This window comes from Apostichopus japonicus, chromosome 23 (genome assembly GCF_037975245.1).
Source record: "Apostichopus japonicus isolate 1M-3 chromosome 23, ASM3797524v1, whole genome shotgun sequence".
In the NCBI taxonomy this organism is placed as follows: domain Eukaryota; kingdom Metazoa; phylum Echinodermata; class Holothuroidea; order Aspidochirotida; family Stichopodidae; genus Apostichopus; species Apostichopus japonicus.
This window is the reverse complement of record NC_092583.1, coordinates 13,295,735-13,322,965: the sequence shown is the minus strand read 5'-3', so window position 1 is coordinate 13,322,965 and position 27,231 is coordinate 13,295,735. Positions and strand designations below refer to the sequence as shown.

At 38.6% G+C, this 27,231-nt stretch overlaps 2 protein-coding genes across 2 annotated transcripts; one reads left to right on the top strand and one right to left on the bottom strand.

Annotated features, from left to right (window-relative positions):
* The first annotated feature begins 143 nt into the window (after window positions 1-143).
* Window positions 144-18,187, top strand: LOC139965099 (transcription initiation factor TFIID subunit 5-like). The gene is made up of 18 exons (XM_071967334.1): window positions 144-288; window positions 2,613-2,722; window positions 3,111-3,189; window positions 3,910-3,988; window positions 4,586-4,709; window positions 7,524-7,642; window positions 8,322-8,399; window positions 8,747-8,847; window positions 8,997-9,082; window positions 9,413-9,532; window positions 10,452-10,628; window positions 11,415-11,521; window positions 11,723-11,804; window positions 13,142-13,253; window positions 13,708-13,821; window positions 14,167-14,344; window positions 15,382-15,475; window positions 15,942-18,187. The coding sequence occupies exons 1-18, from the start codon at window positions 163-165 to the stop codon at window positions 16,060-16,062; spliced, it is 2,007 nt and encodes a 668-aa protein (XP_071823435.1). The 5' UTR covers window positions 144-162; the 3' UTR covers window positions 16,063-18,187.
* Window positions 18,188-19,812: 1,625 nt separating this feature from the next.
* On the bottom strand, window positions 19,813-27,054 carry LOC139965091 (uncharacterized). The gene is made up of 7 exons (XM_071967312.1): window positions 26,054-27,054; window positions 23,545-23,649; window positions 23,180-23,281; window positions 22,673-22,771; window positions 22,026-22,127; window positions 21,308-21,388; window positions 19,813-20,896 (listed from the first exon to the last, which is right to left on the bottom strand). Exons 1-7 carry the CDS (start codon window positions 26,165-26,167, stop codon window positions 19,871-19,873), a joined length of 1,629 nt encoding a protein of 542 aa, XP_071823413.1. The 5' UTR covers window positions 26,168-27,054; the 3' UTR covers window positions 19,813-19,870.
* Between the last annotated feature and the right edge of the window lie 177 nt (window positions 27,055-27,231).

Below are 27,231 nucleotides of genomic sequence, written 5' to 3'. Positions count from 1 at the left end.
GCCACTCTAATTTTTCTATGTCTATTAATTTAAGTTATATTAATTTAATACTTTTTAAAGACTATTGACATTAAAAATTATACAAATTTTACTCATTTTGCATTTTTCTGCTTGCATTTTATTTAGTTACATTTTACAAATAGAAGTACTGTACTATCAAAAATGGCGACTACCATGGAGCTTGAAGCCGAGATCAAGAAGGAACCTGACGAAGATAATTCTGCAAATGCGATGGACAAACAAACATTAGCAGCTGTTCTTCTATTTTTGAAAAAGAACAACCTGAGGGTACGTTGTTCTTATTCTTGCTGTATTCTGACCGTTATTTCCCATTGACATTTGTATTAGGCCTCATTAAGTTAGGCCTAGTGCCTAGCAGTGGTATAGTAAAGGCTTCATAATTGACGCACCCTTGTAATTGACGCACCTTCAAATATTACTAGCAACGATACAGCAGGCCACCTTAACTTTTTGCAGTCAAACAGAATTACATATTTCATGAGTTTGAATCCATGTCAGCTATTTGCTTACCAAATTGTGTTTTTTTTAAGCTTTTAACACCCTCCTCCTCCAAGTTTTGCACGTTTTTGGGGCAATTGGAAATCGTACCCCAAAGTAAAATTAACCAACATTACCTCAATATGATAACACTACTCTCTGGGACCTGACCTGTCTGAGCTTAGAGGCTCAGAGCATAGCAAACAGCATCCAAAGCCAATGGATGTTTACCAAGGACTACAGCTTATCGACGAATGTGTCATTTTAGGGGCATGAAAGAACTTGACATGGAAGACATGTTGTGGTCAAATTCTGCTCAATTGTATGGTGCATAAGCACAGAACCTTAAATATTTTTAGATCATTACATTTCTGAGGAACTACACATGAAAAACACATACAGTTGAGTGATTTGGATTAAGACATCGTTGATCATATCCTTAAGTGCGTTTATGAGCAATTATGAGCCCACCATGCTACTACTACTAGTAGTAGCATGGTGACTTCGAAGTTCGGACACCTAAGACTTAAAACACCCCAAAACTAAATCTTCTGGTATAAATCACCTGAAAATATACTTCATATGGTGGGAGAATTTTGTTATAGTACGATACACGGCCAAACTTTCTTTCCTGCAAACTGTTTTCACATTGTTTTCCAAGAAGATTCTTCGTGATTGTGGAACTGGTATTTCTTTGCTAGAGTATTGCGAAGTTCGGACACGCAACCCACAGTGTGGCGCTGGTTATAAAATTGGTGGCGCAGTTGCTCTTTTAGTAATTATAACAGACTTCATAGATCTTCGTCATTTTATTGACAAATATGTGAGTAATTTCTTGCACATGGGTCATTTTTGAGAGAAAATAACTGTAGCTTCGTACTTTTTGGTGAAATTTGGCTCTTCCTGTAGGTTTTCATGGTGAAATCGTGTATTTCTTAGGGTGTCCGAACTTCGCAGTATGCCGAACTTCGCAATACTGACTATAGTAGTAGTAGTAGTAGTAGCATGGACAATGCGAAGTTCGGACACCTAAGCCTTAAAACACCCCAAGACTATAACTTCCTTTTATTGACAAATATGTAAGTACTTGATTGCACACAGGTAATTTTGGAGATGAAAAAACTCTAGCTTTGTAGTTTTCGTGAAATTTGCTCTTGCTGTAGGTTTTCATGGTGAAATTGTGTATTTCTTAAGGTTGTCCGAACTTCGCAGTGTTCTGAACTTCGCAATACTGACTATACTGCTGTGGCCTAACAATAACACTAATACCGTAACCGTGCAGCCTAACTAGGTAAAGAAAAAATAGGATGGATATTTCCCTTATATAAGCCTTTATTAAGCCTTTTTTATGATTATTATTTCAAATATACCTTGAACAGTAGTGAACTTGACGTCACCTTCGCAAATGCAGATTGCATTTGTTATAAATATCCTTATCATGGAACAAAACGAATAATCTGTTATTCTGTTAGCATTTTCTGAAAATTTGATCAAATTCTGAAACTCTCCATCCTAATGTGGAGGCACAGTTATGGTGATGATAGAACATAGTTTGTAGTCCTTGAAGTTGAACAATGCAACGTTATGTCAGAGTTTTCATGAAAACGACAAATGTCCACTGAGTCTCCATTGTGTGGTGGTGGCTCAGTTGCAGTGGGTATAGAAGTTTTATTTGAGAACAACATAAAAAATATTTCAAACCGTAATATATTTCAATCAAATAATATTTCCCAATGCTGCTTAAGGGAGCTATTTGTTGTAAGTGTCACTAAAATTGTGTAATCTGAAGTTGGTATTTTGGTTCCCTTGTTCCATTGAAGTAATTAACAAATGTGTGTGACTTAACATCATTACAACAAGAACCCTAACCTACTGTAATATTATATGAAGTTATGAACTACCTTTATAGCTCAACAATACCCTCCCTAGGACCGTTCACCACCCTCTGCATATGTATATTCACCAAGCATCAACCATAAGTGAAGCCCTTCTCATCTGGTGTCTTCATTGTGTACTTCTAATTGTTTCACTGCATTTTGGTACTATTACACCTACTTACTTTTGAAAGTTGTTGAGCTATTATAATGTTTGTACAATATCTTTTCTATTTGTAGGCTACAGAGGAGTTGTTGAAGAGAGAAGCTAAAGTTGACGGAGAATCGGCTAATCACTCAAGCACACGGTCTGAGCAGGAAGTCTCTTCTGTCCTCTCAGCTTATCAGAGGTGTGTTGCAGTCACCTTCAGTTTTGTTTGAAAACATCTTGGTTGCTTAACTTGAAAATAAGTCGCTATAATAATGTATTTTTTGCTCTTATAAGTAGTGTACATTTAATTAAAATGACATTGAAACTCAATGCATCTTGAAAAGACATTTCTGAGGTTTCCAATTTGTTTTGTACATTGCCATTACAAGATATTGAAAGCCAATCATAAGTGAAACAAAAAAAATCTGTCGAGTGAAAACATGCAAGAAAAGTCTTCCAATGAGATAACTACATGAGAGGACAATTGGTACCCAGAGCATTATTAAACGATTCCTCTAGAGGATGGAGGTGTTCCTCATTATATGGACAATATAACAGCGTTTAATAATGGATTTGTTTATTTTCAGTGAGGGAGACCCATCTCTTTATGAAGCCAATTACAGAAGCTTAAAGCATATTATAGAAACTGCTCTTGATTCAAGAAAGGTATGTAAAGCAGAACCCTGTACTAATAATGGAATAGTTCAATGTGAGGCCCTGATAACAAGGTCTTGCATGGGCTTCTTGTTAATAATATCGATATTCTATTTGAGTCCTATTCGTAGTTCCAAGGTCTGTAGAATAACGCCTGACAAAGAATTGTGAGCACTCTGTTGTATCTTTGTTTGACGGAATTTAAGAGAGAAAGGAAAGGCTACATTATCACAGCATTTGGGACTTTTATATTGTGTAAGCTGAACCTCATGAATAATTGTAAATGAGGTCATAAGGTCATCTAAAGAGAAAATTTCCTTTGGCCAACTTCCTTCATAAAATCTAAGTTTTAGGCAGTATGTCATATGTGTAGTCCTTGTAGAGGTACCTGCAATTGCTGAAAGAGTGAGATGGTTTACAGTAAATAATTGATATGCTCCTGAATAAAGTTTCCTCCAATCAGTGCATATCTGTGTTTAGGTTTTATATTTAACTTGTCTTAAGTACATCAAATTGTTGTCAGACGTTTTTGATGAAGCTTGTCCTGTAGGCTCTTCTTTACTTTGGATAATTCATGATAACTTCAACTCATCATCCACATTCTGCTATTGTTTCTATTATGATTGTTTATGTCTTTTCACATACATCCCCACATCTCCCCCCCCCCCACACCTCCTTATTTTCAAATCTGACAGTTTTACCTGAAGTTGTGTCTTATCTTTGTTTCTACAGGTGGAACAGACTCAACTCTTGTACCCTGTGTACGTTCACATGTACCTAGAGTTGGTATATAACGGCCACGAACATGCAGGTGAGTACTTCTTGTTATTATCAAAACGGTGGATCAGAGTCATTGCATTCTCTACCCATTTATATTTGAGAAATAAATCGGGATAAGTCTCTCAGAATAGTTACGGGCTCTCATCTGTGACACGACACATTTGGAAGAAATATATACAAGTCGATGAATGACAGTAAAACTGACTGGGAAATTATAGATAAAGGGAAAGAGCAAAGATCTGTTTGGCTAGTACAGGATTTGAACCAGTGACCCCTGGGTTCCTCTCCGTGAGGAGAAAATGGACAGAGTTTGTCACTGCGCTGAATGCTGTCATAATTCTGGCAAGGCTCAAGCCTTTTTTTCTTGGCAGTGTCCTTTTCTTGATGACTTCTGACACTGTGTGTATTGTCACCAATAGGTGCATTATGACTGTATTCCTCCCATTTTGACTTGGAAAATTTGTAAATTATCATGTCCCCTGCTATTTCTTTGTCATTTTCCTGGTTCTCTAATTCTTTCTCAACTATCTATAGATTATGAAACGTAGTAAATTTTTCCCTGACTGTGGGTATTTATTTTTTTTATCTTTATTTTATTTTTGTTTTTTGTGTCTGTGGTTGCCATCAGCCATAAAATTATTCCAAGCATTCCAGAATGAGCAGGAGGATTACCATCAGGACGATCTTGTTCAGCTCGCTACGGTAACGAAGAAAGAACACATGAGACACAGTGAACTGATCATGAACCTCAGGTAAAATAGATATAAGTAAAATTTAAGTGCAGTTTTAAGTACAATTTATAAAATATAAGTGCATTTTTAAGTACAATTTAAATTTACATTTAAGGCACCTTTACAACACAGTAGCAGATGTGCCACAAGATCTGTTGTTTTTGTCCTACAAGTTCTATTGGGCCCAAACAAACCTTGTACAATCAGCTAGTAATTAACCACATCAAGAAATCAATAAACTTATTCAGCCCTGAGTGTTATATGTTAATTTAGTTTAGACCTATAGAGATCCTGTATAATGTATATTAAAGTGCTTTTAATAGGCTTATGGTCATTGTATTGTCTTGGTTTTTTTTCTGTTTTTTTTTTAGTTGTTCTTTTTTTGTATTGGAAACAGACATTTTTTAAGGCATAAATTCTTGTGAAATTGGATATAAATCTCTGTTGAATATGTTTAAAACAACCATACAACCCCAGACTAGTGACTAGATTTTTGTTACATACACACATTGTGGAAGTATATCTCTCGTTAGTAGCGGTGCAGTCAGCTAGCAATTTAAGGTTAATTATTTAAAACAGTAAAAAATCTTCAACCCAAAACTTTAGATGCAAATTTGGCTAGACCTATGTTCTTCTAGTTTTAGTCTTGTAAAGGTTCTTTTCTCAATGTATTCCCCCCCCCCCCTCCCTACCTACATTTTGAATTGATCTTGAATCAATTGAGGAGAGTGCATTTAGATTGAAACTACCTAACCCTCAAGGCATTGTTTCTTTTAACAACTCTAATGCTCAAATCACACAACGGGTAACCTTTGGTGGGTGAGTTTTAGTAAACAAGGGCGCTGCCACAGCATGGCATTAAGGTTGTTATTTATTTGCATTGGGTCATAGTATTTCGTGGAAAAACTTCACACATAAGAGCTAACAGACTAGCGATAAGCAAACTTGTCCTATTAAACTTTGAACAATTCATATTGACTAAATCATTACTGCTCTCACATATATCAAACTTTACTACCTATTTATTACCCTTGATGAGTTAAGCCAATATCGGTTCTGTTTGTTTATCATTTTACAACTTCTTTGAACTACGGCGATGGTTGTCTGTTTTCTCATCTTAGGAATTGGACTTTGATCAACCAGAAGATTGTTAAAAAACACTCATAAATGTGGTTTTGTGGAAGTAAATAGACTTTTTACACGTTCATGAAGCACTGCTTCTTTCAATGTGTAAACCCTTTTTCAATAATATTTACCCAATTCACATATTTTATGGCAGTGAGATTTACTAAGGATGTGTTTATCTAGTCACAGACATGACTGAGCCAAACTTTATTCATTATTTTACAGCTTCTTTGAAGTTCACAGATGATTGTCTCTAGTTCATTTCAGAGATTGAACTTTGATGAACCTCAAGATCAATTTAACACCATGTAATATATAGTTTTGTTGAAGGGAATCCTTCTTTTTCATAAGATATGAGTACTGTACTCTGATTGGATAAAACACTCTCCAGTGATGTCATTGTGAACTTCACAGTTAATCATGAGAACATGCATGTAATCTTTTGTCACAGATAGACAGAACCAGATAACAATGTACTGGACTTGCTAATATGTAGAATGGGGTGGAGAGGGGGGGGGGGAGAGGGGAGGTTTCTCCTTTATTGGAATTTATAACGTTAAAAGGAAGGATAACTTTATGGGTCCAGTCAAAAGTCAAACAGTTAAAATAAAGAAATTGGAAGACAATTTATATCCTTATAATTTGCAATGGTTGTATGAAGAGGAGATTGTCAAACTGTGGCCATTTTTTTCTTCTTTTTTTTTTTTTTGGAAGAAAAAATACTTCTTATCCGTGAAGTAAGACTCTGGATAATAGGACCAACTGAATGACTCAAAATGACTACTTTATGAGAATAAATTGTCCATTTTATCAATTGTTGTAGACAACTGGTACATAAAATAAAGTTGCTAGATTCCTCTCCAATAGTAAATTTACTATAAACAGCTTAATGGAGACAAATACCCAACCATCATTATTGGTCTATGTGATAGAGATAACTGTCATGAAACATTTTCTCCAAACAGCTAGGAAATATCTCATTCCATTTTGGAAGATTGAATGATTGAATGTTCCTTCACGCTGAATGTTCCTTCACGCACAAGGCTGAAGACTTGATCAAGTCTAAACATGACATCATCCAGCCACATGTGCTAAAAAAAATATTTTTTTCCGCTTAAGATATTCCAATGTTTATTTTCTGTTATGGGGATGGGTGTTGCAAAAGCTGAATCTAAACTATTGAGGCTCATAACATGACCTAATGATGACGTTGATTTCAATGTCAACACTGTTAAACATTTTATCTTGAAAATATGAACAGAAAAACGAAGAGCTAGTAAAATCCTAGTGGCACTGTGACATCACAGATTTACAAAATGACATCTCCCAGAGACAACTTTTAAGCTACCAATCGGAGCAAGATTTTTCTTAGCTGTTTGCGGGAGTTGTTCTTCGTCACAAAAGATCACCGTCATAAAAGAGACATAAGCTAGAGATGCATGGTTTGGTTTGTTTCCCCTTTATAATAACACGACTATAACTTCTCCACAGAATATATAGAAGCCCTTGAAAGTTCAGCTGAAAAAATAATTTATTTCATTTATTTTGAATTCCTTCACATCCTTCAGGTAAGCAATGGTGATGGCATTTGGTAGTACCGCACCCTTAGATCAACAAAAACGTTTTTTTCATTCGTTATGTCTATATCAAACATGATGTTAACACTAACAGGTATATCTTCGTATTGATTCGATGCACATTATCCGACAGATCAAGCAAATACGTATTGAGACTGTCAAGAGACTCGTACCAATCCTTGAAACGGCAATTACAGGAAAAGTCAAACAATGTGATCCTAAATATTCTGCAAGAACACTTGTACATCGATGGTAAGATCAACAATTCAGATTTTAATCCCATACTCAATCATGTTTGGGTTTTTTTTTTTTGGGGGGGGGGGGCACTTCAAGTTTTGTGAATGATGAACCGTTCCAACCATAGATAAAGCCACCCCTTTGTATTGTGTCCTCTTGTGAGCCTTGTTAAAAGAAATTAACAGTTGATCAACAAATCCATCCAAACAGTCTACCCTTGAGACATTTCCTCTTTCTTCCTGTTTGATGGAATTCCATGTCAAGGTAGTTTACGGTTGATCAAACTATTCCATCCAAACTGTCTACCCGTGTTGACAGCTCCTTTTGTTAGTAGTTTGATGGAATGCCCCACAAATGGCACCATGTCAAAGAGACTGCCTCCTATGCAGCTTGGCTGCAGAATGCTGCAACCCCCTTAGCATCCTGCTTTTGATTGATCAACCTTTTCATCCTTAAAAGTTTCTTCTCTCCCTTTTTAAATCATTTTTTTTTTTAGTCTTGTTTTGTTTTGTATTTGTTTTGATAGACTTCATCGTGTATCTATTGGGAGTTGTTTGATTTATCAATAATTATAATGTAAATATTTAGCCTTTTATTATTTCTCTTAGTGGTGCTCTATAGAATGCCCTGTTGTAGTATTTCAGATCAATAATTCCATCCATCAATCTACCTTTTAATGCTTTCCTTTCGTCAGTGTTTGACGGAATGCCACGTAGTAAAGAGCAGATTGATGCAGCTTCTGGTGGGATGTGTGGCGAAGCCAAGAGGAAAGGTAAATTTTTAATTTGCTCCACCCCAGATGTTCCAAAGCATTGTTTGTCAAAAACTTAAAAGTGTGTTATGGAAATGCAACCTGCATTGTTGACAGTGGTTTTGAATGGTCTACAACATAGCAGAGTTGAGGTTTTTGTAAATGATATATCTTTGATAAATGGTTTATGTATGAAAGAGAAAATGAATGTGTGTCTGTCTAATTTGTCATGCTTATTGTGTAAATGTCTTGATCGTAACTTCATAAGGTAGGTAAGCCACGTGAAGTGATTTGAAAATAAAAAATTATAACATTATAAAAGCAATATTTTGTGATGCAAAATTAATGAACTCTTTATATTCTTACAGCCAACAAGAGTAAAATGTCGTTTGGGTTGTTAAAGGAGCCCGATATCAACCTCTTATTGGATGACGAAGAAGAAGGTGTGGATGGGGAGGATAAACCTAAGGTGAATTCATCAGTTTTCTGATCAGTTGAACCGAAGTTGTTGCTCTTAGAATTGTCAGAGGTTGTTTCTAAAACTTTCTTTGTTTTCATTATTATACAACAGCAAGAGAAGTCTCTTAACATTCCTTTTTTTTTTAATATACATAACAGAAAAAGAAAGCTAAGAGATTAGATGTAAAGAAGAGCAAACCGGATCCAAATGCTCCAGCACAAAACAGGATACCTTTACCTGAAATGTAAGTTCTCTCTACGCCTGTGGTTCCTCTCCCCCCTCCCCCCCCCGCCCCCCAAACCAACAGACACTTTTTCCTGTATGATCAGTCTCATGCGAAATTATTTTGGAAAATTTGCAGCGTATTTTGACATTTAAAACTTCATCTGTCAAGCTAGCAAACTGCATAGTAATAGAATTTATCGAAATCCTACCAACAATTTACAGAATTATGCACCAGGAAGCATAAGCTACTTTAAGAGAAGTTTCAAGTATTCAACTTTTGATATGTTCGAAACAAGTGTCCATTCATCATCTCTCTGCATCAGTCAAACTTATTCTCATGTTTTTACAGGAGGGACGTGGATAAGTTGGAGAAATTATTAAGTTTTCGAGAATTGTCCAAAAGGGTGCATCTAAGTCCTGATCTGTTACCATCTGTTTGTTTCTACACGCTACTGAATGCTACGCAAGGGTGAGTTCTTTGTTGTTGTTAAAGCCACTCATAAACCAAATGCCATTATGGACACCAGAGTGTTCATGATGACATATAGAACATAGCTTTTACTTGCATACTCTCCTTTCATATAATCGTTTGATTAATATCGTAAATTTGGGATTGTTTTGGCAGCAAGTACAGTCTTTCCAATTTATTTTGTATTTTTTTTAGTATTATTAAAGCAATACCAACAGTAAATTCTTATTAGGCCCACAGGGGGATCATGTAACAATTTTTAAGGTGATATATATCTTACGACAAAATGTGTGTTTGTGTATATGCAACATATAAACTTTGATATTTGCTTTATGATAGAGTTTTGCCTTTTGCTGGAATTCTAATAAGTCATTGCTCTTATTACACTGTTAGGAATGTCCATCAAAGGAAACTATAATGTTTTGAATTTTTCATAGTCCAGAAAGAAAAACCGCAAAACTTTTCTAATGTAAAATTGGGCATTTGGAAAGGCTGTCTAATATGATCTTTCAAAGTTGGTTACTAAATTTTCATTGTGTTGGCAATCATGAAATTATATTCACTATTCCAAGGTTTTGAGGAGTCTAAAGAATCGACAGGTTTGATCAAGTATTATTACGAACAAGCTTGCTAGAAATGATAAATTTGTATCAATATAACTACCTACTCAGTAACTTGTTTTAGGCATTTCAAAAGTAGCCTTCTATCATTTCCAGAACTGATATTTTTTAATATAAAGTTGCGGTTTAACAGGATGTTACTTTGGGGTGGGGGGGGGGAATCTGTTTGCAGCGACATTACTCTTCTTAGAAATCAGTAAAGGAAAACATAAAAATTGCTAATTTGCATAATCATAAGGTCAAAGGGCAACCGTACGTCAGTATGTGATGCAAGATATTGATGTGTTTGTATTTTGTAGACTAATATCGGTAGAAATCAGCGACGATTCCAGTCTGCTGGCTGCTGGGTTTGCCGATTCTAACATTCGCCTCTGGACCCTGACCCCGAAGAAGCTTCGGAGTATCAAACCAGCAGAAATATTGCAAGAGTTGGAAAAAGAAGCAGAGGATGTCATGGAAAGAATCATGGATGAAAGGTACGTCAACTTATGATGTCAGGTTCAGGTCAAAGGTCATGCATGATCAAAAAACATGGTATTGGATTTCAAGTGCCTACTGTTAGCCAAGCTATTGAAAGGTAGAATTTGTAATGTGTAAATAAATCTTCAATGTGTCACTGCAATTAAAAACCAACTATAAATATTGTCGTTATCAAAGTGGGTCGTTATGAGTTTATTTCATGAATTGATTTTACTTTTATCCTTCAATTGTTTGTTCTCGTTACTGAAGTGATTCATCTCTCAATGTGCGAATGATTTAATGTGTCTTTCGTTCTGTATATCTCTGGATATAAATGTCTCGTCCAATAGCTCTGATAATACCCCTTTTTCTGCCGATTAAATTTCGGCCAACGTGAGTCAACGGCCCTAGATAGATTATACCTCTAAAACTGTTTTTTTTTGCATATTGCCAATCATTTCTTGTTGTTGTGTCTGTAGTAGGGGCAGCTGGAGTAACCTCTCAGTAATGAAGTTGGTCCAATAAATTTCAGTTTATCTCTCCCCTCATCATTAAGAGTGGGGGGGGGGGTTAAGTTACAGGCTTGTGGGTTATACAGCAAGCACTGCTTAGACAGTGTTTGATAAGGAATTTACTCATAGGCCCAGTTAATCAACCAGAAGGAGATAGATGAGATATTGGACAGGAAAGTCGTAACAAGAGTCAGACTACAAGTTTGCAAAAGTCTCAAAATTTCCACGCTACTTAGGGAGATGGAGGGAATGTGCATTTTTTTTATTTCTATACATTTAATTTTTTGATAGGAGTTCTACAGACTGTAAGGTACTTGTTGGTCACAGCGGTCCTGTTTACGCAACCAGTTTTAGTCCAGACAGAAATTTACTGCTCTCTGCATCTGGAGATGGAACAGGTAAAGTTAGCTTTTCAATTTTTTGGGGGGAGGGGGGGCTGCAGAATGGTGCCAAGGTTAAAATCAGGGAACTACCTCTGTACTTGTTAGTTCATTTTCATTTCATTACCACGTGGGGAGTGGATTTCTCATAGTTTACAATGTATAATTGTGATTAGAAATTGATAAATTTTGACAAATTTGTTTACGTTCTTTTTTCAGTGAGGTTGTGGAATCTCTTCACCTTTTCCACCTTGGTCTGCTACAAAGGTCACAACTTTCCAGTTTGGGACGTTGCTTTTGGGTAGTTATTGGACATTTTCTTCATTCTTCATTCTTGAATCTGATTGGCCCGTTGTCATCAACTGACCGTGCATTAACCCTATGGATAATGCACGGTGAAAACTCACCAGTGGATAAATACAAGTTGCAACAATATAAAAAGTATCTCGGCAAGCTTATTCCCAGCTAGGTGACTAAGCTAAGCTAAGTCAAGCAAACAAATCAGATCAAGTTTAGTATGACAACAAACCCTCAGTGTAAACATCCCCCCCCCCCCTCCCCACCCCTCTAAACAGAATGACTGCCAAAATTTCTAAGAAAACAAACTTTCAGACGGAAGTCCACTGACCAGTTTGTGTGATTGCTTTTGGCTAAATTATTGGACAGTCTTGATGTTTCTTGTGTGTTATATCGTAATCGTTACCCTGGACTCATTATCGTAATGGTGGACATGGTTATGATGTGTGTAATGGTTGAAGCTGTATATTCATTTGAATCTATCCACAATCCTGTGGTATAATACCTAATTATATAGAATACCTTCAAACATTGTCAAGATTATTTTCATTTGAATCTATCCACAATCCTGTGGTATAATACCTAATTATATAGAATACCTTCAAACATTGTCAAGATTATTTTCATTTGAATCTATCCACAATCCTGTGGTATAATACCTAATTATATAGAATACCTTCAAACATTGTCGAGATTATTTTCATTTGAATCTATCCACAATCCTGTGGTATAATACCTAATTATATAGAATACCTTCAAACATTGTCAAGATTATTTTCATTTGAATCTATCCACAATCCTGTGGTATAATACCTAATTATATAAAATACCTTCAAACGTTATGGAGATTGCTTTAATTGACCACAATCTCCGCAGGAAGGATAAAATGAGGCATACACTCAGAAAGGTTTGCAAATGAAGCAACAACAAAATATAAATTGATTACAAGAATAAATAGCTAGCTAATTGGGATCTTTCAAAATTTATGGGTATGACCAAACAGATCTCTTAATAAGATATTCGATATCCCAGTATAGCAGAATATGACATGGTTTACTTCCCAACGAGGTGAGAGGTACACCTTGATGGCGATACATATTCCAAAGCTGTGATCCTCTTGGCGTTTGCAAAGAAAGTTTGCTATTTTCTTATGAAACATCCAGAATTCAAAATGCCTTCAAGGTTCCAACTCTCCAATAGTAATATGGTCTCCAATTCTTCTGCATGTCCAAATCCCAGTAAGATGTCTATACTATTCACTGTTGATCACATGAGGTTAGTTTTTCAGTTTGTACCTTTTACTATTTGCTTCTTTAAATTTCTTTTTGTCTACATTTCTAGTCCGTTTGGTCACTATTTTGTCTCCTGTGGGAAAGACAGAACTGCCCGTCTCTGGACCACAGAGAGTCACCAGCCAATCAGACTATTTGCTGGACACTACTCAGATACTAATGTAAGTAGAAGCAGTAGCTCACAAGGTATAAAATGGTTCTTATCTTTAAGCCTTTTTGTGATCTTGGATGATCTTGGGAGGACATAGGATTCTGAGGTAGTTAGCATTCCAGGGGATGCAAGAATTTGAGGAGGCCAAAGGTCATTTCTAAAGCTCCTTTTGAGTCAGACACTCAAAACTTCTTCTCCTGCCAGAGGAGTGACGAGACATTCTTACATCAAAAACTTGCACCAAATTATTTTTTTGTTGGTTGGAAAAAATGCAAAAATTTTGGAATTTATGATGTCAGAGTTTTCACTGATGATTGGAAGCTTCCAGGACTGTTTGGTGTTCTAGCGAAGTGTTTATTTCAGCTGAGGACGTCATAGGTCCAGAAGACAGGATGCAGTGAAATAATATGAGTAGTTGGAATCAAACAGGATTGCCTATTCACATTTTTCTTCTGTCTTTTCAGTGTGTGTGCTTCCATCCAAACAGCAACTACGTTGCCACGGGATCCTGTGACCGCATGATCAAAGTCTGGGACATTCTTAACGGAAAGTGTGTTCGGGTCATGACAGGTCATAAGGTGAGCTATTAATTTGCGTTTTGAATATTATTCATCCCTTTTTACATTCATAGCAGTTAGAATGGTTCAAACTTCATACTAGACAATGAGGATGGTTTGACAGTCCATATGTCACCCTTAGGTCGGTTCACGTTCCATCCAGCACAGTCAGTCGGGATGGTTCATGTTCCCTTGGTTACAGTCATTTTAGACTTTAGGATAGCTATCATTTCATATTTAGCAGTTACATAGGTTCATATCCCATACTTGGCTACAGGTTTTTTTTTTCTACGGAAAGTTAATTTCTTATAATGACCAAAGCTTGAGATATATCATAAAGTCTATTGGTTTCTTATGTTTTTCTAGGGTCCAATCCACAAGGTCCTCTTTTCTCCAAATGGCCATTTTTTGGCCTCTGTGAGTGAGGACTGCTCAGTCATGCTCTGGGGCCTTCGTCATAGCAACCTGATCGCAGAGTTGAAAGGCCATACGGAATCCATCTATTCGCTGAGCTTTTGCAGAGATGGAAACGTCCTCGCCTCTGGTAGGTACAGATTTGCTCTGTTATGTTGAATGCCTGCTCCACTCTGCCCTATTGCTGTTATGTGTGAAATTGTGGATAGTTCCATGTGTTTAAGATTACACTGATGGACACTGGCCAGTTCAGTCTTACCAGCTTCAATGTGGGGACAATCAAAATCTAGCATTTGTGCCAAAGTTTGAGACTTAAACTGCACAGCGTTTTTAACAGATCTAACCAAATATATGGAAATATTGTTTTTCCATGTGACCTAAACAAGCATGTGTTGTTACCTTAGGACAGTCTCTGTGTGCTTTCACCAGTGGTTAGGTTTGCAGGGACCACTTGTAAGACTTCAAGTGTTTAATGACTATCAAAAACAGGGTCACGACGGTGGAGTGGAGTCGGGCCACAGTCCTTTGGGACAGCGTGCGCCCAACTCAAGGATGGCAGTTAAAACCATCACGAAGGGGAATAAAAATGCTTTGATTTTCTTGCTAGATTTTCTAAAACTTCATTCTCATAATTTGCTAGGGTGGGCACCATACTAGGCTAAAAACAAAGCTACCTCTCCTCATACCAATATATCACCCACAGTGATGCAGTTAAGCATAATCTTCTAAGTTTTGTGATATTTGTGGGACACTGTTTTTCCTTGTTTCGGATCAATGGGTTAAATATAGATCGCTAATTAGGAGGATCCGAATGGTATCGAAGACATAAATCTCTTGCGTATCGATCCAGGGGTGGCCACTTATGTGTTGTAGGTTCCATGGCTTGGTCTAATTAGTACCAAGTTTTAATGGATGACTAAATACAGGTTTGAGTCCTGAAATTTGTTGCTTGATTTGGATGTGATGTATCATGGGTACACGTTTACGTCAAATATGGAATGAAGGAGATCCAATCTTTTGAAATTAGCTGCACATATTTGAACATTGAACATTTGTGAAAAGAATTTGACAGGCTTGATCATATTTGTTCCTCTGCAAATCAGGAACGTTTGACAACCGTTTGTTGAGTCATTGAACTAACCGACACAGTTATATTCTCGACTCTAGGTGGTCTCGACAACGTTGTGAAACTCTGGGATGTCAAGAAAATATTTGCAGAGGCAGAATCTGAAGACTTTAACACTGCCCACCAAGTGCAACAGTAAGTTCTAAAAGTTTCTGAACTTTCATTTGCAAGTTGTTTTGTTCTGTGCTCTTACTTGTCAGCTCAAGTAAAGCAATATTGTTACGGCTGGTTTTGGCAAACATTATTGGGAGCAAAAGCTCATATCGACTTATATTGGCAATAACGTAATATCTCAACACAATCACTAGACCACCTTAAATGTAGATCAACTCCCTTTCCCACCCCCCCCCCATTTACTACCTCTACAATATCCATCCATATCACAGTGGGTACTTTAATCTGCCATCTTGCCACAAGATGGAAGCGATATAGTTTGTGTCCACGATCTAGTCATGCGCATACATGTTTGGTAATGTATATATGATTGTTTGAATGCCCCTCCTTGGTACAAATCCTGTAAATATTTCCAAACAATCTACTTGAACGGCTCATTATGGCAAACTCGGATGGTATTAACCACTCTGGTTTATTTCATCAACAGGAATGACTCTATGCAACTTCTGTTAGGCTCCTATCCAACCAAAAACACGACCATACATCATCTTCACTTCACAAGGCGGAACTTGTTATTGGCGGTGGGAGCCTTCTCTGTTACCAGCTGACCAAGCGCTGTTGCAACGTACCTTGATTAGGAAAACCTGATTCATGAATTGCCTAAGATTTCAAGTTTTACAGAGACATGACCAATCTTTGGTGTCCACATGACCAATGCAAGAGTGAGATATCACATGAATAAATGACGTATCACCAGTCCAGTCTTCCAGAGCTTGATGTCACATGACCAGATGTCCTATCACCACTCTTCAAAAGTGTGATGTCACATGACCAGATGTCCTATCACCACTCTCCAGAGGTGTGATGTCACATGACCAGATGTCCTATCACCTCTCTCCAGAAGTAGGATGTCACATGACCAGATGTCCTATCACCTCTCTCCAGAAGTAGGATGTCACATGACCAGATGCCTTGCCACCAGTCTTTAGAAGTTGGATGTCACATGACCAATGCAAGAGTGAGATATCACATGAATAAATGACGTATCACCAGTCCAGTCTTCCAGAGCTTGATGTCACATGACCAGATGTCCTATCACCACTCTCCAAGAAGTGTGATGTCACATGACCAGATCTCCTATCACCACTCTCCAGAAGTGTGATGTCACATGACCAGATGTCCTATCACCACTCTTCAGAAGTGTGATGTCACATGACCAGATGTCCTATCACCACTCTTCAAAAGTGTGATGTCACATGACCAGATGTCCTATCACCACTCTCCAGAGGTGTGATGTCACATGACCAGATGTCCTATCACCTCTCTCCAGAAGTAGGATGTCACATGACCAGATGTCCTATCACCTCTCTCCAGAAGTAGGATGTCACATGACCAGATGCCTTGCCACCAGTCTTTAGAAGTTGGATGTCACATGACCAATGCAAGAGTGAGATATCACATGAATAAATGACGTATCACCAGTCCAGTCTTCCAGAGCTTGATGTCACATGACCAGATGTCCTATCACCACTCTCCAAGAAGTGTGATGTCACATGACCAGATCTCCTATCACCACTCTCCAGAAGTGTGATGTCACATGACCAGATGTCCTATCACCACTCTTCAGAAGTGTGATGTCACATGACCAGATGTCCTATCACCACTCTCCAGAAGTGTGATGTCACATGACCAGATGTCCTATCACCACTCTCCAAGAAGTGTGATGTCACATGACCAGATGTCCTATCACCACTCTCCAGAAGTGTGATGTCACATCACCAGATGTCCTATCACCACTCTCCAGAAGTGTGATGTCACATGACCAGATGTCCTATCACCACTTTCCAGAAGTGTGATGTCACATGACCAGATGTCCTATCACCACTCTCCAAGAAGTGTGATGTCACATGACCAGATGTCCTATCACCACTCTCCAAGAAGTGTGATGTCACATGACCAGATCTCCTATCACCACTCTCCAGAAGTGTGATGTCACATGACCAGATGTCCTATCACCACTCTTCAAAAGTGTGATGTCACATCACCAGATGTCCTATCACCACTCTCCAGAAGTGTGATGTCACATGACCAGATGTCCTATCACCACTCTCCAGAAGTGTGATGTCACATGACCAGATGTCCTATCACCACTCTCCAAGAAGTGTGATGTCACATGACCAGATGTCCTATCACCACTCTCCAGAAGTGTGATGTCACATGACCAGATGTCCTATCACCACTCTCCAGAAGTGTGATGTCACATGACCAGATGTCCTATCACCACTCTCCAGAAGTGTGATGTCACATCACCAGATGTCCTATCACCACTCTCCAGAAGTGTGATGTCACATCACCAGATGTCCTATCACCACTCTCCAAGAAGTGTGATGTCACATCACCAGATGTCCTATCACCACTCTCCAGAAGTTAGATGTCACATATCCAAATGACATTTTCACTTACTGTAAGCATTATGTAGCTTGAATAGGTGAGATATCACCACACGTTTGATGGCATATATCATAATTTTGGAGTGAGTATGTGAGTGGCATATCATAACTTTTGAATTAGTGAACAAATGTATGGCATAGTCAATAACTAAAAGGCCAACTACATTGCCATTTTATTGGAGAATGTCTTTTTGAGATGATGCCCAAATAATGAGCTGCTTTTTCACGTTTAATGAATTCAAAGTTGGTTTTTCGTTTGTAAATAAAGCGTGTAAATAATTTATACTACAACAAGCTGTATTTATTCTTATTTCTGTATTGATTTTGAGTTTATAACTTATCTGATATTTACAGTTACAGTGGAATGTAAATGAAATTAGTTCATTATAATAGGAAAAGAGAGAGTCTTAGAAATTACAAGGACGGCATTCTAATGGGCACATTTGCATTTGTCCCTTCCATGTGAGTCAATTTCAAAGTAAGACATGCTGTGTGTAGCTGTTTCATATAAAGCTCTTTTTTGAAGTAAAATTTCATGTTCGGAAATATCAAATGTATTTTCAAGGAAAACACAAAAAAAAAGCAACATTTGTGCTGATGTATGATTGTTTTTTGACAGCACTGTAAAACCTTCAATATAATCTTATTTCACTACATCTAACAAATATCATGGAATGCGAAAAACATGGTTCATCTTCAAAACGATAAATGCAAAAACTAGCATATGCGTGACAAAGAAGCACTAGCACCCTCACAAAGTAGCTTTAAGGCCCGGTCACACTATACCGATTTTTTATCGGAATACTATCCGATTTTCCCGGAGGAATCGAAACAGCCAGTTTTTCGTTCGGGTCTTCAAGCCACAGTGATAAAGGACCTGATTTGCTATCTGTTGAGCCATTCCGATGTGGAATAGCCCTCTCCTAACTTTTGATATTGACTCTGTTTCCTTTTATTGGATAGCTATCCGATTTCTCTTCCGATTTTTATCGTTTTTCGATGTGACGTCACTTCAGAACGTAGTCTGTTCCAGAACCCCTCAGATTTGGAGTAGATGGTATTTGAATATTCCACTGCATTCATTACATTCACTACCACAAACCTCACTCTTCGGCCTAAAATCGGACCGTATTCCGATAAAATATCGCTGTAGTGTGACCGGGCTTTAACGGTAACTTCCATTAGGCTCCTCCCTTTTTTTTTTAAATTCAGTTTCTCTTGTAGTATTTAGCATTTTACGGGAAAGATGTGGGGGTGCCGGGGGGGGGGGGGCAGAATATCACAAAAGTTGACAACACCCTGTGACGGAATGCATGATAGCTAGTAGTAAGCATATGCACCCTTGATAGAAAGATGGATGCGTTATTTCCCGCCCAATTTCTTTATTAACCAACAACACTGAGCTTTGCTTCTTTCTAATTTTGATGGTGGGTACGTCTTTGCTTTTGTTTCACCGGGACAGATCTACAATCCATCATTTAATAAACTGCAATGAGAACATTTGGTTCTGTAAAATGAGACTGGTACACTTGGGAAACACCTTTCTTAATAAGCAGATTCAGGATAGAGGATCTCATGTAAATTAGTTTTTAGCAGTAAAATTTAGCTGCAAAACGTAATTTTACTCATAAACAATGTACATTGTGGGAAAATTTACACACGCGGGAATACCTTACTTGTCACTGATGTTTTCTTATGCACTGTTCTTTTGGTATCGGTATCTGCTTGTATACTTCCTCTTCCCCTCGCCCCCCCCCCCCCCAAAAAAAAAAGAAATGAAAAAAAAGAATGCCAATGGTCAGTACCTTCCTTTGAGCTTTGACACTCTTCAAATATTCTTAAGTAGATGTCGATGAAAGAGGAGGGAACTGCCCATTCCCCCTCCCCTCCCCCCCTCCCCCAAAAAATGAAGAAAAATGCCACTGATCAGTACCTTCCTTTGAGCTTTGACACTCTTAAAATATTCTTAAGTAGGTGTCGATGAACGAGGAGGGAACTGCCCACCCCCCTGCGGTGGTGATCTGGTCTGAATCCCAGGGAGGGGAAAGTGAAGGACAGAAAAAGAATTTCTTGTTGGTTTTGGTTTTGGCGGAGCAGTTGGTTGTGATTGCATCCTACTAGCGACACTCTTTCGTCTCATTGGCGTTCCATCTTCCTTTTCTGTCGCTGGAGCTGACGGACGGAAGAACTCGGCGAAACTTTTCCGACGTCGTCTGGGGGGATCTGATGACAAAGGGGACAACATGTCAGACGACTCCTCGACCTTTTGTAACGGTTTATACGGCGGTGGTTCTGGCATAACACTGGAAGAAAACGTGACCCTTCTGGGGGAGGTGCTAGAAGCGTCCTTTGCAGATGTATCTCTATGGGGAGATTTCAAACTAGAATGTAAATTCACAGAATCTTCGCTACCTTCCGGTTTCCTCAAGTTAGTCATCGAGTGCTCTTTTTGCTCCATTTCGGATACTAAATCTACCATACTCTTCTGTCTTACGGTTCTCGGGCGCGATACCCGACGAGTAACCGGTGACGTATCAGTCACCGTTGGTGAGGATACAGTAGTCTCTACTGATGACGTACCGGATGAAGGCGTGTCCGTGCCCTCTTCGAGGTCACTATCAGGGTCAGTCTCCCTGTCAGACTCGCTGACTTTGTCCAGGGGTACAAATTTCGCCAAACCAGGGAAAACAATTTTCCTTTTAAAATTCGAGTATTTCTTCCCGTTTGTTATGTTCGAAGTTGGTGGTTCAGTTATGGTTGCTGCCTTTCTTCGAAAAGGTGCCTTGGATGGTCCCTCTCCCCTTTTAAGCCTTTCAATCTCTCCCTTTAGCAGAGCAATTGTATTTTCTTCCTTGAGGCTCTGTTCCTCCATCTGCTCTTCAAAATATTCCACCTCTTGTTTTAATGTTTCTTCGTAGTATCCTCGAATTTTGTCACCGACTTGCATTATTTTCTTTTGGAAGAAACTCTTGTCATGAATTCCTTTATCCAACTGAAAATCAAACGAAAAGCAATGGAAAATAAGTAACATGGATAAGTCTAAATATTGTTTTCTGCAGCATATCTTATGGTAGGCCATTTGCGCTTCAAATCTCGATAAAAAACGAAAAAAAAAAACTTTTGGATCAGTGATAGGCTAGAGTTCCTGGTTGACGGTTGTATCTGTCCAGCTGAGGACGTTCTTATTACAGACAACTATTCCCCACTTTTAAACACGTCTGCACCCCCCCCCCTTTCATGACCCTGGTCTTCTGCACCCCTCCCATAACCATGGTCTTCTACATCACACCCACCCCCTCCCATGACATACATAGAGAATTACAACAACAAAAACCCCACTCCACTTAAACCCACAAATATCTGTATTTGTACTTTTTTTCTACAAGTTACGTTTGCTACTTACTTTTTTCCGATGGTTCCTGATCTCCTCCATCACCTCCGTGTGGCCCTGCTCAATCGCGAATTCTATGGCAGTTTTCTGCATCTGTAATGAGGGATAGCACCGGAAGAGATGTTCTCTATCAACTTTTAATTCCAGATTTGTAAATGTTCCAGTTTAATTAAAATTGTTATTATAGTGGTGACGTAGCGCCTCATTCGTCCAATGAAAAAGTAACATTTGCCCCTGGATTCATTCAAAACAACAAATAATGTAGCACGGGATACTGCGTGACGAAATTCGGTTGCCCCTCCTTTACAACATGTGCGCCCCTCCCCAACCCACCCCTCAACCTAGAGCAATCCTATCTAAATATAGTTATAAATTTAATACGCTAATAAACTGATTATTGACTAGGTCTGTATAAATTGCATTTCGAGTTATACGTGTAGGCTACCTCTCGTCCACACATCAACAGGCACAAGATCACGCAAACAATATCGGAAAAGCCGTATCCGACTTTTATTTTCCAATTTGCACTTGTTGAAGAAAATTATCTCCTATCCTAACTACTCTTTCCATGTATAATGTAACCCACCTTCCCCTCCTCCACCTACCCCCTCTCTACCCTACCCTTCTCCTTCTCCACCCTTCCCCTCCCAGTGAAACAGTCTTTGTGAAATTGATTACGTCACAATAACGTTCCTTAACCCAAGCAGTCGTTGGCGGAATAAAAACTTACTTTGCTAGGAGTTTCTACTTCTACTCCCATTTCGAGCAGAGTTTTGACCACATGGGCTTGTCCTGTCCATGCGGCAATGTGCAAGGCGTTGATACCTATCGGCTTATATCAGAAAGTGAGAAAACAATGCAGTCATAAGGTACCGTAGCAAGTAAAATGCAAGAAGAAGACTTAAAAGTTGGGGTGGGGGTGTGGTGGTAGGATGGAATCAGGGTGTCGATAAATTTAACGAATAGTCCTGGCTAACTTGAAAACGCTTTCTGAGTTATATACCTATGCAATCGATCTTACCGGGGGGTCATTTCAATATCTGATACTAAGAATAGGTGCATACTGAATTCAACTTGCTTTGGTTTGAAACAAGACTGGCACGTATAGGATAAAGGGCATACATTTTAATATGTACATTATACTGGCAGGTATAGTTTTGAGGGCATAATTTTAATATGTATATTATACTGGCAGGTATAGGTTAGAGGGCATAATTTTAATATGTACATTATACTGGCAGGTATAGTTTTGAGGGCGTGATTTTAATATGTACATTATACTGGCAGGTATAAGTTAGAGGGCGTGATTTTAATATGTACATTATCCTGGCAGGTATAGAGTAGAGGGCGTGATTTTAATATGTACATTATACTTACAGAAATAAGCTCGTTTCCGTCACATCCCGCACCAATGAGTACTTTAGCAACCTCCACGTGACCGTTTCCCGCCGCACACAGTAAAGGGGTATACCCATCCTGTCAAAAAAAAAGGATCACTTTTCTTAGATAATAATGGTGCTACATTCTCTATGAACGAAAACATATGCTGGAGAAGATTATCATTCTCTGTGATTGATGTCATATCCTTCTACACCCCTTGCCCCTTCCACTTCCTTATTCACCTTGCACATTCTTGTTCATATTCGTAACCCCCATTCACCCTCCCAGCTTCTACTGACTTTCCATCTTCTACAACCTTCTTCGGCCTTGTATTCTCACCTTCCCCCCCCCCCCCTTCCCTCCTCCCTTTACGCAACTTCCTTGCTACTTTTCACTTCCCGTGCATGCTACAGATTCCAGCCAATTCTGACCACTTTTAATATTCCGATTTACCATGGAACGACCTATAGCTCCTAGATCAACTTCCTTTACTTAAAACGTTACCTGTGTCTTCGCAGTGATGTCTGCGCCGAGTGCAAGCAGCAGATGCGTTATGCGTTTGTGGCCGACCAAGCAAGCCTCGTGTAACGGTGTTAGAGATTCCCTCTGAGGGAGAAACGTGGAGCAATGGAAAATGTGAACGACAATGGTTAAGTGCGACCTTTCTCAGGGTTGGCGAAGTAGTAAGTTTGCCAGGGCTAGGGGTCATTGCAAAAAATAATATACGGAGAATAGGACTACCACCCCATCCATTTGAGAAGGTGATGATCGATTTAATGTTGTTTAAGAGTCTATGCAAAAGTGTATAATTCTATTGAACAGTGAATATTGAACTATTGGGTACATTATGTTCCCATATAAAAGTTTACCTTTGATTTGGTGTTCACGTGCCATGAGAGTCCTTTCGACAATCCTGCCAAAATGGTGGATATGCTGTCCGCTTGAGTGGCCCAGTGAAGAACAGTTCGGTTATTCTGTTGATGATTAATACATATAGTCACAGGTTACAAGATTGCCGTAAGGCAAAAAAAAAAAGACATCAAATGGTTTAGTGGATGGCTGACACCCTGTGGACATTCGTTGCATTGGCATTATCTATAGAATAGTTGCATCAATTACCCTTTCTCCCTCCCTCCCTCATCCACCCTCACAGACAACATCGCTCCATTCAAGGAGCAGTTCAGTAACAGAACGAGATAACAAGTACCGGTATAGCATTCCCCTTAGTACGAGTGCCGAAAGTTGAAGTCAAGTTCTTTTATCCAAGTACCGATCGAATACTTGAGGGTTTTTACGAGTACCAGATAGCCAACTCCGAGTACTGCTTTTAAGGATCCGAGTGCCGAGTACCAATATCCGAGTACAGCATTTTAGTATCCTAGGACCCGGGTATGAGTACTTTTCGAGTACCTGAAGTTGATTATTGCTCCGCCTTGATCAGTGAAGGCAAATAAAATAACAGTTGAATGTAAATGTGAATGCGCTACTTAAATACTACTGGAGTAGGCCTATGGAGTACTTTTCGAGTACTCAAATACTGATGAGTCCGAGTACTAGGTTCTTTGTTTGAACAATTTAATTATGCTAGAATACTGAGCGAACTCACTACAAGTTTTCCAGACAGTCTGAACGCCATTGTATTCTATGTTAATTATACAAATACCTCCTATTGTGCTTGCGAATGTTTGACGTGGTTTAGTTCTGCAGAGTAATTTGTACGATAAATCAGGCACCGGCTGAATGATGGGCAGTGGTTGGGGATAGATAATCAAGATCAGGTATTAAAGGGCATCGTGATACTGTAATGATAGACATAACACTGACATGACATCGTACCCCATTAAGAGAGGCTGTGTCTAAACGGGGCATATTGAACTGCATACATAGACTACGGTTTTCGTGAAATTCAACTTGAGCGAACGCTTCTTAATTATAAATGCATGATATGTAATAAACGTGTGAAACATCTATCATGGCTTTCTTTTGGATTTATTCTCTTTTGGAGTAATTGGACACGTGACGCACATCCAATTCAGCGTGGCTAACAGTGTCAGAGTGGCGAGGTATGTGTTTTTTCTGATACGGGCCTTCTAGAATACATAACAGCCATAGAGTTAAGAATTACGTAGACATACATGCATGAATACGCTACATAAAATGGTTTGGGAAAGAGTAAAAAAATAATTAGCTACAACGGGATTCAAACCGATGACCTTGGGGTCGAGCCACCGGTTCGAATTTCGTTCTAGCCTACATTCCTTTGCCCAATTCCTTAGTTTATAACTTCCCAATCAGAATTTCCATTGTCCATATTCTGATATGAAGACAAACTTAATCAGGAAAGACATATCAATCTGGTTTGGTCAAAGGAATCATCCAAACACGACCGTTTTTGTAATCACGTGCACTATATTGTGTTAAATATAATCCTTTGGGTCACTTGGACGCCTTGACCTTTCATTGTCACATAAGAATTATACTGCGATATTTGTCGCATAATTAGTTCAAACAGAAGAGTATTAGTTACACTCGTAACCACAACAAACGGCGTCCATTGCTTTGGATACCGTCCGTAAGGATACAAGAAACGTAATCAGTGGTTTCTTAAATTGGTTTGTGTTAACATCGTAAAACTGACCAAAGGCCGTGGTGGACAATTTCCAACGTGAGCTTTGTCCCCATATTCTTGCCATGGCTATACAAGGGTGAAAAGTGTGATTTAGTTTAAAAACGAAAAACTGCACAATCTGAATTCTGCCACATTCTGCCACGTTGCATATATAATCCTCTTTATTGCAATTATTTTGATCAAATTGAAAGCTTTCACGATATGAGAAAATAACTATGGCGCTGAACACCCATCATTCGTCAGCAGACCCGTGTATAGTATACGGCTCTGGTCGTCAGTGTTAATTTTAGTGGTTTCCTGTAAAGGCCCATACGTTTTAATTCAGGGTTAGGCCTATTCGAGAAAACTTTTTCATAACGAGCGTTATTAATAAAAGTCATACACTTATAAACCACGGTAATACATGTGCATTGGGTTGTGGTGACCATGAGGCGCGGGGTGGGGGGGGGGTGGACAACTGGGTGGTGCAGTATATTCGGGCCGCTCGGCAGAACCATTCCATGTGAGCCACTGAGAAGCCACAATTTTCTTCGTGTTTATTCGATTATCATATTGTGCTATAAATCACTGACTTTGAAATGTTATAGGCCCTATATACATATTTAACATGAGTTTTGTTTCCCCTTATTGCGCGTTCCAAGGAAAAAGACTTCCTTCGCACCACACGCTCTGAAATTTTCTCATTTCTTGACAAGCTTTCATGTCCTTTATTAAAGAGAAAACACACACAAGCAGAAACAATACACTACCTTATCTGCTTCCAAAACATCAGCACCATCTTGAAGTAACGATTTAAAGGTGGCGACCTCGCCGAGTTTAGCCGCCGCTAATAGAGGCGACAAATTGTCATCTTCTTCCTCCATTATCAATAATTGAATCACATTGCTTGTAAAAAGATTGCCCTCCTTTCAAAAATACCCATATAAGTGTAAGGGAGAGATATTAAAATGAGCTCGCCAATAAAAACATAATGATTTTCTTTTTTAAATCAGTTCATTTTCGTAATTCTATGGTCAGGCATATCTCAGAGTAACAAACACAGCATGCATCCTATAAGTATGATATCATATATCGTTAATTATCGAGGTCGCACGTTTATGCACAGAATTCAAATGCCAGCCAAACATTTGCACAATTCAGACGTAAATATACGTATGTCCAAAAATAGCGAAAATTTAGTTTAACAGCTATCCGTGTCGAAAAAAATTAGAATGGATTCGTTTAATTTAATATAAATCAAAAGATATATGTGGTAAAGCAGGATGAGTTGGCACGGTGATCCCTCTAGCTGCTTGGAGCAGTTTACGAAGTAGCAACCTCAAGGAAGTTGTCATAATTGACAAACAGACCAAACAATAGTGAAATATGCTCTAAAAACAAATGCTTTCCAATATTATAATCCAGCAATTCGGTAATCGGGTTGTTTAATTCCATTGTTAGTACTCCTTCTGTTCACACTTCATATATTTTCGTGTTGTTAATCTGCCAACTTGTATAGCTTACTATACTGTATAGGCATGCACGCGTATACGATGCCTAAGGCCACCAGGCTATCATCTTCATGAATATTCACATTATCGTCAATTTCGCTAATAATTGCGTGCTACTATTTCAGGTTATAAATGAATGAAATATATCATTTATGTTAGTCAAACTGGAAACAGTAAGTGATGATGACGCCTCTGCTTATTCCGAGCAGTAGAACTATCCTATCAAGACAGGTTTGATCTCTATACTACAAACAACTCAGTGTATCGTTTGCTCGGTTGTACTTAGTATTTACATTTGGCACTTGTAAACAAAGATTTACTCGTCTTACAATATTGTGTACAAGTGTCCCGGTTGCTTATGCAAACAATAAAAGATTAGTTAACTTGATATGGTAATCGAATACCCGGTACTGAAACCGAAAACCCTCATTTAACCG